At 37.7% G+C, this 12,730-nt stretch overlaps 1 protein-coding gene across 1 annotated transcript in view; it reads left to right on the top strand.

The window, feature by feature from the left end:
• The first annotated feature begins 2,155 nt into the window (after positions 1-2,155).
• Arl6 (ADP ribosylation factor-like 6) overlaps positions 2,156-12,730 on the top strand; it is a 31,437-nt gene continuing 20,862 nt past the window's right edge. Inside the window, exon 1 of the mRNA XM_081761765.1 lies at positions 2,156-2,291. Within this exon, the coding sequence (XP_081617891.1) occupies positions 2,215-2,291 (77 nt within the window). The 5' untranslated portion in view covers positions 2,156-2,214. The remainder of the gene's footprint in view (positions 2,292-12,730) is intronic.

Genomic DNA, 12,730 nt, shown 5'->3' with positions numbered 1-12,730 from the left:
ATATTCTAACTAGTTTCTCTTCCTTCTCTTAACAATATCTAAAATTATTCTTCTTTTCCCCTACTGCTAATATTTCTAACACCTTCTCATTCGTTTTCCGTTCAACACAGCTAATTCTCTCCTTTTTTCTCCACGTAAATGTTTCAAAAGCCTGCAATTTTTTCATCGCTTTTGCGTAATGTCAATGTTTCTCTTCCATAGAGTACATATTGGAATAAGTAAATCGAAATTTCAACATTTAATTGGAAGTTTGTTTAATACAAGGATTAGCTAATCGTGGTCCAAAAGAAAAATCTGATGCCTTTAGAGTGTAAAAATAATTTTGCAATTCATGGTATTTCAATAATCTGTGCCGTCTTGATTTTCTTTCATGCGTCTCAGAGGTAGCCTTCCCAGTTTGGGAACCAGTGGAGTATTGGATCTGTTAAAAAAATAGAAACATTAAGAAACGTTGTGATTTAGGCATATCTTATAAATAGTGAAGCGTGGGCGACCATTAAAAAAAATAAAGATCATCACCTATGTTGTACACAATCATCATTTACACGAAGTTAAAGTAAATTACATTTAGAAACATATATCATATTTCCATTACTATTGGCGCATTGTAGAGTATATTATACCTTATATCCATAGTAAAATTTACATATGAAAAGCTTGAGATTTCTTAAATGCAAGACTTGCAAGACTCTTGCATGCAAGACCAAGACCAAGACAAACACTGGGTGTGCAAGACCAAGACCAAGGATCCCAGTGCAAGACCAAGACCACCCCGGTCTTGGTATTGGTCTTGCATCTGCTCATCACTACTGTACACAAAATTGAATATCTCCGTTCGTTTTAGAGATACAACAACGTAACTCTTAAAATGGCTCGTTGGAAAGCTCTTAAAAAGGCAAAAAACGATTACTTCAAGATATATTATCGTATATGTACTCCTTTCCCAGTTATTTACAGTTAAATCTCAAAAAACTGATCAAGAATACACATTACTTTCACTTTGAGGTCCTCTATCTGAAAGCAGCGCCAATGTGAGAGAAGTATCCGTTATAAATAACAATTTTCAATGTGTTTTCTGTGAAATGAAAATGAAACGAAGTTTTTATCTTGAAATACGGAGTAAATATAACGTTTTAAAATTTAAGATACAACCAGTTACAAAGCCAGAATGTATTAGGAGGGATGAAACAAGTATTTTTCTTTTTAAAATAATCATACGATTTCATGAACTGCTTTTCTTTAGTGTTGCTGAAGTAGTATTTATTGGATTTTAGGAATGATTCCTAGTTACTCTTCATTATGCCACTATGATAATTAAAACTCCAATCAACTGAAATATTATCGATTGTTGAATGACATTAAAATTACCAATATATGACTTATTATCTTAAATATAACACTAATAGATCAATGTTAGTATCAGGGTAGGAGGAATTTCCTCCAGTAATAACTTACTATGGTGGATAAGGTGATACTACAGTGACATTTTTACAGATTAATTACAGTATTTCATATGCAATTAGTGTGTGAACTAATGGTTAGTGGTACCCACAAACTTACATAACTTAATAATTATGAATGGTTATTCAAATGTGTGAACTCTCTGGGCTTTATGCAGAGTCATTTTGAAGAATGATTAAAGTCATACTAAAGGCCTGACTACTGCAGAAAACATATGTTAGTCGAACTCTTCAGTATGGCTCTGATCATGCGTCATAAAGCTTCTGCACAAGGCAAGGATGTTATAAAATAGCTAGTTTATGACATCCTTGTCATAAGGCCCACTATGTTTAAACATTCCAGTGCGAATTTTCTTTATACTTTTATACCCCTCTCCTTCATCTCTCTCTCTCTCTCTCTCTTTTCACACACACACACACACACACACACACACACACACTTCAACTGTAAAAATTTTGCAGCCAGGGGCCTCATTCCATACCAGTTAGCAAATCGCTTCTGGTTAGTATAACCATAAATTAAGAGGTAATTCCGTACAAGTCTTCGCAAAATTCTGCGTACATCAACGCAAAAGTTTCAAGAAGTTATTATAACTGCTGTGCCGATTATCGGAAACGAAATTGCAACTATTGCGTCGCGCTTGACGGAAATTGCTACGGAAAGTGTCCGTAAGTCACTCTCTAGAGGCTTGGGCGCAAGAATTGATTTGACAACTCTGCAGTCAGCAGAAACTAATTTGTTTTGTTTGGTGTTATGCCGTACCTCTTCTCGCCGAATGTATTGACTATATGTATTCTTGTCTATGCCCACAAGCTTCTCGAAAAATTCGGGTAAGACTTCGTTTTCTGTTTACAATTTTGTAGTTAAATTTTATTTGGTCATAAGATAATAGCTGATAGTATTAAAATCAATATATACCTTGACAGTTTTACAATTCAAACGCATGTTTACCGGCTCTGTTAAATGTCAAAATGCTCATGAACGAAGGAATTCAATTAATAGTGAATGTTTTATTAAATTTTAGATTTACCAGATTCATATAATTTAAGGGTAAACTTTACAAGACACGCTGCAGCTGCGCATCGATAAGTAGGGTCCTTTTAAAAAGAAAAGTAGATTAGGGTAGGGTAGAGTAGAGCAAGATATAAATAAGTAGGGTAGGGGTTAGGAACGGGTTAGCTTAAGGTTAAGTAAGTTTTGATCCATTTTCATAAAATTATTGGTGTGTAATTTCTCTTTTCTGAGTGAGTATACCTGCTGGAGCGGGCGTTGTAAAGTTAAACGTAACTTAATTTTCTAAGGATAATAAAACCATCGAGAACATTTGGCTAATTTTCCGCAGACGGCATTCCCGGTTTAGACCCTCATGGATCTGTTTTCAACGTTGTATTGCTATTTATTTGTTGTTATTTTAGGATAATTTTAATATTACTCCTCGTTCATATTCGTCATTCACTCTTAACTTAATCAAAAATATTTGCTTTCTTTGGTCTTCACTCGATACACATTCATCTGTATTATCACAGAGAGAGAGGGAAAGAAAAAAAAACAGGGTTTCTCTGTTTGATCCCTACTACAGGATAGGTAAATAAACTTCTAGAGAGTGGCTTGGGGTCAGAGTCCTATCAAGAGAGTCTTACCTAAAGATTTCGGAGCCTCTAACAATCATCTCACAATCTTTTTCTATATATATAGGAGAGGGGGAACAGTACGATTTTTACTTACCTGAGATTTTAGAACATATCGTCAGCTTGAGAAACATGATTTTTTTCCCCACTTAAACCGTGATTCTTTAGCTACATTTACAATGTACAATATTGTTTCTAGTAATGTCCTACCTGGAGTAAATTACATTTTAGGAAAGGTCTGCCATTTGTACCAATCTTCCCCATGTGGGGGGCAGATTGGTACGAGCAAAGTGAAATATCACGCAGACTTTCTGATAATAGGGATAACGTAATATTTTTGGGCAAATTTTTACTTTGACTCAAACAGTGACTTCAACCGATTCATCTGATCCGGTTCCCGGAGCAGTATAGGAATCATTCCTGCACTGCTCCCGGAACCGGATCAGATGAATCGCTTACAGTTACTAACAGAGTGAAAGTAATGTACGATGTTAAGAATTATACTATAAGTACAAGGGCCAAAATGTTACTAAACATCAATTTAGGTGAAGCGGTGACTATCAATTTTGAGACCTAATGGGGGCTACCGCCCCTTAAACCCTCCGCTCAAGTACCATAAAAACAACAATAAATAATCAAACCACTACTATAAACCTAATTTAGAAGCGGAAAACAAATCAAGAATAAAAATAATATGAATTTTAAAAAATGAAAACACTCACCGCTAATGATAGACATATCCAGCATGCCGTAAAAATTGAAAATATCGCTCTCCAAGTGACAATGAAAAATGTTCCTTTCCGCACAGACGTCGATTTATTAAACCGAGCACATTTGCTATTATTACAAACAAGGAAAACCAATAAACGCCCACTTCTCCCATACTTCGGAAGTAACTTCAGCCTTCGACCACAACCATCACATGTTTTCTTTAACTCAATTAAACCACATAGTGCCGCAAAGCGATATGAGTTAATATCCGAATCTAATACAAACTTATTTAAAAAAGACAAGTTCAAATTCTTTGTATTAAATTCATAAAGCGGTTTCTCAATTGCATTTGCTAACTCGATCGTCGCAATGAAGCGAAAATTCAATTACGCGCTTCCCGCATGCCACCAGCAATAGCACACACATACAAGCAGACAGAACATGTGACATCACACTTACAAACTACCATATGACTGTACAGAGAAACCTAGTGGGAAAAATATGAACTAAGACGTCACACGAAAGGCACGAACAGTTCCAACAAGTGACTCACGCAGAAACAGTTCTAGGAAGTGACTGAACCTATAAGAAGCGATTAAAGTCACAGTTTGAGTCAAAGTAAAGACTTGCCTATTTGGGTTTCATTTTTCCATGAAATATTTTGAAATATAATATTCTATTAAACTTCCACAAACTCAAGTATTTTAACAATAGGTTTAAGGACCTACAACAGCAAAAATGCAAAATAAAAACGTTTCATAAAAAGAATGTGAAGGTTTGTCAGAATCTTTAGTAATTAAATAAATCTAGTTCAGCCTGTTATATAAAAATAAAAAATAAAATCAAAGTCCAATGCTTGCTTGTGTTCTCATCAAAATTTAAAATTTCCGCAAGGTATTTACAAAGATAAAAACATAGTAAGACTATTCATGGCTTTGGATTTATTGTTTTAACAGAAGAGACACTGATAATTTAAAATAAAGTGGGTTTTAAGCTTTGGTCAGTGTCTCTTTTGTTAAAATAAAAACACTATAAATAAGGTTCTGTCTCTATAAGGAAAAATATAAGTAAATAATCCAAGGGCTACGTACAGTTTACAAAATTTTGAAATCTTTCATACCTCAACTACTAACTGGAAAAGATGTTATAATTATGGTTCGAGCGTCCTCAAGGGAGGCAGAGCTTTGTTATTATAAAGGTAACCAAGAAAGTTCTGTCGCTTTTTCACCCACAACCTTCGAACATCGATATGTCAACTAAAACGTACCTGCAAGATCAAAAGTAGTCCCATCAGCATCGACGACCTTCTGCCAACGCTGCGGTAGAACAGGTGGTAATCGGATGGTGCAATGTCCGGGGAGTATGGCGGATGCAGTAGTGTTTCCCATAAAAGGCATAGAATGGTGTCCCGGGTTATCCTAGCTACGTGGGGCTTAGCGTTATCCTGTAACAGGAGGACCCATTTGCTATTCAGATGTGCTGGCTCTAGAGTTTTGAGTTGTTCTTGAATACAAACCAACTGCTCACAGTACACAGTTGCATTGATGCTCTGACAAACTAGTATCAGTTCCCGATGCATGATGCCACGAGCATTCCACCAAACACACAGGAGGACCTTTTGGTGCAGTGCTGGTTTTGGCAGTTTTTGAACCGGTTCATGGGATGCTAACCAATGATCCCATGAACCCACTTCTCATTATATGTCAACACCCTTCCAGAAATTTCTCCTTCCTCAGACAAGACAGCAAAGAAACACAGGTATCTACTCGCAATGCATTCTGGCTCGGATTCAATTATGTGGAAGCCATCGACCCAACTTGTAGTGCTTCCCAAGTTGATGGAGGTGCTGCCGAATGGTTTCTCCACTCACACTGAATTGTAGTCCCAGTTCCTCACATGTCTGGCCACTGTTCGCCTTAATTGCTGCTTGAAGATCTTCATTTCTACATGTGTTAGTCTTCCAGCACGTGGTGCGTCTTCGAGTATTCGTCACCGTCCTTAAACTTGTTAAACCGCCGTTGCACTGTCCGCATCGTCACGACACTCTCGCCAAAGGCCTGGCATATCTTCTCCCTTGCTACAGCGGCGTTTGACCTCAGTTTGAACTCGTACACCATGCTCGCCCTTAGGGCTCTCTGTGGAGGTCTCATGTTTACGCTGTCCTTACGCAAGTTCACTGTGTAGCTGAACTGCCACAATCAGGTAGTATGTTGGGTATATCCACACCAACAACTGACCTTCGCTTTATCTCCATAGTATACCCGGGTTCTATTCCCGGTGGGAGCTCATTTGGTTCGGATTCCACGTTAATCAGTAGGTCCACGTCTCATATAGCCTCGCTGCTGAACGGGACGTTAAACTCAAAATCAACTCAACTCGCTTTATCTCCATTCCCATTCAACTCACGGTGTGAGGTCCAATTGAACACAGACCTCCACAAAAAGCGACAGACTTTCTTGGTTACCTTTATAATATTAAAGTTTCAAGAACCTCGCCGAATAACTTTCAAATAGGTTGCTGAAAGTCGAATAAATATGACGCTTACTATACGCTGGCTTTTAGCGTCCATGTACAGCGGGGTACACTTCTAAATGGTACACCTTAGCCGTAAATCTCCATATGGCTGTACCATTTAGAAGTGTCCCCCGCTGTACAAATATATACAGTATTTGAGGTCGATTTTGTTAGACATGTGCGTATTAAAATCACTCGCATGTTATGACCTGGGGGAAAGAATCGTCACATTTTTGCTATCAAAGCTCCTAAATCAATAAACAATTTTCCGTTCGAAAGTTTGTGTACCTATCGGCTATACCTATAGTTCCAGAATATCGGAAATATAATAATAGGAAAGTTTTCCGTATTATTTTGGTTAATTTATTTTTATGCTTTCATTACGGAAATCAAGCAATCACACATGAGATAGCCTATATTATTAGTAACTTTTTCTACTTGATGTTAATCACAACGAAAGCTGTGGTACATGGGAAATGCACAAGGAGTAGTCTACCCTTATAATACAAATGGAAAGGGTAGATTGGGATAAAGCAGTGGGGGCACATTGGTCCGTACTAATCCACCCCACATGCACGTGTACTAATGTGCCCCAACCGAACTTCAGGATCATTAATTCCTATAACTGAAAAATTACTCCACGCAGGGCAATTGAACATAAATGAAATTATTTGTAAAGAATTACATTTCCATGCAACATACATAAGTTTTCAAAAATCCAGTGCTTATTACAAATACAAGCTTACAAAGAGATAATTGAAAACTTACTTTTGCTCTAAATCAAGTTTTTTTTTTTTTTTTTTTTCTGTACAGAGAAAAGAACGCTGTGTCCATCCATCAACTGTGCCTCATGATGTTCGTTTGTAACGAATGTTGCCACCACCAAACTGTTGTCCATTTACCTCTTCACAGTGGAAAAATATCTACCTCATACCTATTTGCCCCGTGTACCAATGTCCCCCTCTCCCCTATACAGGGTGCCTAAAAAGTCCCTTGACATAGGGTAACTGTTATTATCAGAGTTAGAACAAAATGTAAGAGGGAAAACAGTCTCCAATTATGATGTTTTCAATCTGAAGTAAAGGATTTTCTTTTTTTAATCGGACGAGCCGTTTGGGCTGTACACTCTTTATGCGCCCAATGTTAAATGAAAATGCAACGTTGCAATTTACCTGGATTCACAACATAAAGTAAATGGTGACTGGCCATCGAGATGTTAGTGTAGAAGACAGTCACTTTATTCACTTACGTTGTGGGTCCAGTTAAATAGCAACATTGCATTTTCATTTAACATTGGGCACATAAAGAGTGTACAGCCCAAACGGCTCGTCCGTTTAAAAAAAAAGATGCCTTCACTGTAGATTGAAAACATCATATTTGGAGACTGTTTTCCCTCGTACATTTTGTTCTAACTCTGATAATAACAGTTACCCTATGTCAATGGAATTTTGAGACACCCTGTATATATAAACAGTTTATATTATGTTACGCTGAAATAGTGTTTCATTTAATGTGGCATTTTTTTAATTATTATTTAAACACTAATGCACATATTAAAATTGCAACACTTCCGTGTCACTTTCAGTACTATTAATAGTAGAAGATAATAAAAATCTGCAAATAATTTGAAAGCATTGAAGATTTTTTTATTTTTTCTTAATCGGGAATATTTTACTTTTGCCAAGAAACATGACTACAGTTTATGCGCAAATAGAAAAATCATTATTCTAAAGAATTCTTAAAAATAAAACAAATCCATAAAATACTTTACCGGGGGCCACGGTGGCTGAGTGGTAGATCGCTTACCTCTGGTGCTTGGGGTCCCTGTTTCGATCCCTGCCAAAGTAAGTTTCTGGTGGACAACATGGTGCTCGCGGGTTTTCTCTTTTTAGGGTAGAGGAGGATTTCTCTGCCTAAGACGAAGTTATTGGAATAGTGAGCAAAACCTTCAGAAGTAGGGGTATTTTAGAAAAACTTTTATCATTAATATTTTGCTGAAAAAGTCCAATAAACTAACTTTTTCAGACGTTGATGAAAATTCAATAGTGTGGAATGTTAAAAATATATAGAAATCGCTAACGTTTTATGGAATTCCTTCTGGGAATTGTTTCCTGTATTCTGCGAACTGTTCATTACAAAATAGGGTGAAAGATGTCGCCACAACTTAGCCAGTAAAATCTTTGATTACTATTAATGGCATCACGCACTTCATTTGTTTCCATTTGTGGTTAAGTGTTGTCAGGTTTATTTATTTATTTTTCGTCTCTGATGGAACTGCATGCTCCATATCAATTTGATCCCAGACATTATGGACGCGCTATTGTAGGCTGCGCAGTTAATTTCTGTGGGTTTTTTTCTAATGTATGTTGTGCAAGTTATTTTAATAAATATTATGCCAAAATTCTTGCATCGTGTTTAGGGGTTCGAGGAAAACCCAAGATCTTCCAACAGATTTTCCATTTACTATGTGCTGATAAATGAAAATATCCGAAAAGTGTTAGCCATATCACTGGTTTCGTCTGCAATCGCAGCAGAATATTCTGATTCTTTTATTTCTTGGGAGATTTTATAGTAATAAACAACTGGGATGATACTTAAACGTTCATTTTATATTGTTTAGGGTGTTCCCTTAGATAGTAGCATTTTTCAAATGAGTTCTCATGACCGTGAAATTATGCACTGAAATTAATGAGGCTACGAAAAACACGTAGGTTGGGAAATGCTTCTGTCCCGTCATGACCCCGCAACGCGAATCCAAATGCACCACAAGTATTTGCACAATTAATTATAAACAATTATGTTTCACTCCTTCGTTATACAAAGCTAATTGTAATACATTTTTTATATGAACGTTTTTTGTTGCCTGGAGTCTTTTAATACGTTCACTCGAATGATTTGTATCCTTTGCCTATTTCGGGAGCGCGGTGGCTCAGTGCTAGAGCGTTCACCTCCGGTGCTTGGAGTCCCTCGTTCGATCCCAGCTCGCGCCGTGTAGACTTTGTGGTGGAAAGACACCGTGCTCGTGAGTTTTCTCTGGGTTCTCCCACTTTCTTCATCCCACCATTTCATTCATTTCTCATCATCACCGTCTCCTTTAGCCTAACCGGCATAACCATGGTACGTAAAACTCAAACATTTTATTTCCCTTGTCTGTTTCAATCCAAGCACATTCCCTCCGAAACAGTAAACAGGGAAAGGAAATGAAGGGATGTCTGTCCTCAGAACCACAAAGTTAACGTATAACCGCTACCAGGTTATAGAAGGATTTTTTTGTGGACGCCCTGTATATTTCGTAAGACTGTGATTATTATTTTCGATTTATACTTTATTCTGCAACGCACATAAGTTCTTTCTTTGGTGGGAATTGCTTCTTTCCCACACAATTGGACAAAGAAGTCTTTCATCGTTTTTTTCATATATATATTTAAAACGTTGCTTTTAGTGAGAACATTTCAGTTAGTGACCAACCATTTCAGTGTTTCTCCCTGACTCATTATATGCACAGTATATATTCTGCAGTTATTTGGAACTGAACTAAGTGCTTTCTTTAATCGCTTATGGAAACATTACAATAGATTAGAGAAATACGGGCTGACCAGATGTCCCAGTAGCCAAAGTGGCACCAACTGTGTTGTTTCGTAACCCGTTATCTGTACTTTCTCACGCCAGTGTTATCGCCGTGTCTAGTGCATTATAGGCAGTTGACTAAAATTAACAGAAATTGTTTTCTATATTCTGTTTGTATGTGCATACAGGTGAGTAACTGAGTGATTTTTGAAATGAACTGCCAACACTTTTCTGTTGACCATTGCAACCCTTAGCTTGAGCTTGGATGCTCAGGGAGTTCGACTCCGGTGTTGTACGCAACCACCACGCCCGTTGCGTTGGTTAAGTTTTGTGAAGGGGCACAAGCTATTTAGCCGGTGAAGGACGATTTATTACGGCTAGCCCCAACTAGTGAAATCCCAGGTCCGCTGACCTTGTGCGTTTAAAAAGTTATATACGCGCCCTCCAATATCAGTATTCCACTGTGGAGATCTTTTCGTTACTTTACTGAAGATTCACCTTTACGCTGCAGGACTGTTCAGCGTAACAACTGGATTCATCGTGGGACGATCCAGACAACTTTTCCCCAGTGCTACCCCCCAAGTGTGTCAAGGGTGTGAGAGAAGAATTTGTAGTGATATCTCAATCGTAATCATATATATATATAAAGGGCTATATTACCCGAAAAGGGCAAAGCGTGATTTCAGCGACTAAAATTGATATATATCCTCAGTGTTCAGTGTTGTATCCATTCCTCTTCGCTATTTCTTTTTCAAAATAGTGTTCTAATAAATAAGTATAGTGTCATTTAATTCAGTGTGTTTTCGTTGTTTGTATGAGCGATGTTTGTGTGCGTTATGGTCTGGATGACCGTCTGATCGTCCGTGAGGTTTTCGAGACGAGACACCCGAACCTCTCGGCGCCTAATGCTCATCTCATTATTGAGACCGACGAGCTTTTTTGGGAAACAGTTTGTAACCTTTCTTGGAGAGGTCTTCGTCGTCCTGTCCAGGTAAGTTAAAGTATCAGGAGTATACTTATTGGTAATACCACGAGCCAAGGACAGCGACCAGATTATCCAGGCGGTTACAAATAAATGCCGCCCGAACATGGACCACGAACTGAGGACGGTTACAAATAAATGGACGCCCGAACAGCGACTCGAATCCTGTCGATTACAAACGTGTGTTTGTATAATATTCATTTTAAAAGAACGCTGAAACTGTCTCTTACTTATTTCATTGATTGCTAAAACTGGCTTTGAACACCCTAATCTTCCTAATTTAACCTTCTTCTCTATTCTGTTCTAAAGAACAGGATATCGAAGTCCGCAAACTGAATTAGTTTTTTCCTGTTTTCTGCTACTGGACCATATTTTGTTACTTGGATATGTTTCATTTTATTCGCAGGCTAAAGACAAAAACACCACCACAATCTTTATACACATTCGCAATAAAATAGCGCAATAAATTCTTCCATAGCAAACGGATTATAAGCAAAACTTTGGTCACACTCCTTCTATCTTCATAAAAGTAATTAATTCAATTTTATGCACTACCACAAGGCACACATTTGCTATTTTACCGAATTCACGTGTTCAAGTTTCTGTACTTGAGAGGTCGCGCACCAATGCAAATATTTGATGAAATGTAAGATTTATGGAGAGAAAGCTTCGTCATATGACGTCGTGAAGCAGCTCAAGTGTGGTCAGACTTCCTTAGAAACAGTCCCCATTCCACGGCGACCTCAGTCCTCCATTAATGGAAACACCATTCGAAAAGTAAAAGCCGCCATCTTGGGAGATTGCCGCATTAACCTTCGCCAACTAGCTGAAGAGGAGTTTGGAGTGTGTGGGGAAAATTAATTCATAAGCATTTACACATACACAAGGTGTCTGCCGATGGTTTCCTCGGCTACTGACATCTTCCTGAAAGCAGGAACAAGTCACTGGCTCCCAGGTACTTTTGACCCTGTACCACGTAAACTAGGGGAGATTTTTTGACAGAACTCAGGATGAAATATGGGTCCATCATTATCACCTAAAAACTAAGGCCCAGACAAAGCAATGAACCATTCTTACTTACCGACTCGGAAGAAGACCTGTGTTCAACACTTAGCGGGCAAGGTAGTGCCGACAATTTTTGAGACCAGCATGGAATAGTGGTGATGGATTTCTTGGCAAAGATTACTACAATTACAAGAACATACTATGCTTTACTGCCCCGAAAATTACTGGATCTCATCAAAACGAAGAGCCGTGGAAGGTTAACCAAAAGTGTCCGTATCCTTTGAGACAAGACTCCAGGTCAAAACTCGCATAATTGCCCAGAGAGAAACACGATCCTGCGAGTACGAAGTCCTCTCCTGTCCTTGCATTATCTAATTTCTCTTCTTCCCAACCATGAAGTCATTTTTGAAAGAAAAGCATTTCCAAGATGATGAAACACTGGTTTGTGGGGTTAAGTTATGCCTTGTGTGACATTCTGCGGACTTCTACGAACAAGGTATCCACAAGTGCATAAAGCGATGGAAAAAGTGTGTGGTCATTAGAGGTTCTTATGTAGTGAAGGACTGAGCTGTATCAAATTTCGTTAATCTCAGTCAATGGTAAGGGGTTAGGAGAAATCTTGAATGAACACCCTAAGTAAATATATTTAAACATGGGAAATAAAAAAAAAAAAAAAAAAAAAAAAAAAAAAAAAAAAAAAAGTGAAATCTATTCGTAGACAAAACCAAATATTAAAGTATAATGTTCGAAAATTAAGTTAAATCTATATTAACGGGCCGAAATTTGTATCTATATCTTTCAGGTTTCTGTGAAAAGTATATTCTTGAGAATTGAACCTGGCTCAAGCACACTTTTTGTTTTG

This window comes from Thermobia domestica, chromosome 6 (assembly GCF_964235325.1).
Source record: "Thermobia domestica chromosome 6, izTheDome1.hap1.1, whole genome shotgun sequence".
NCBI classification, from domain to species: Eukaryota; Metazoa; Arthropoda; class Insecta; order Zygentoma; family Lepismatidae; genus Thermobia; species Thermobia domestica.
This window is presented reverse-complemented; position numbering and strand designations above follow the sequence as displayed.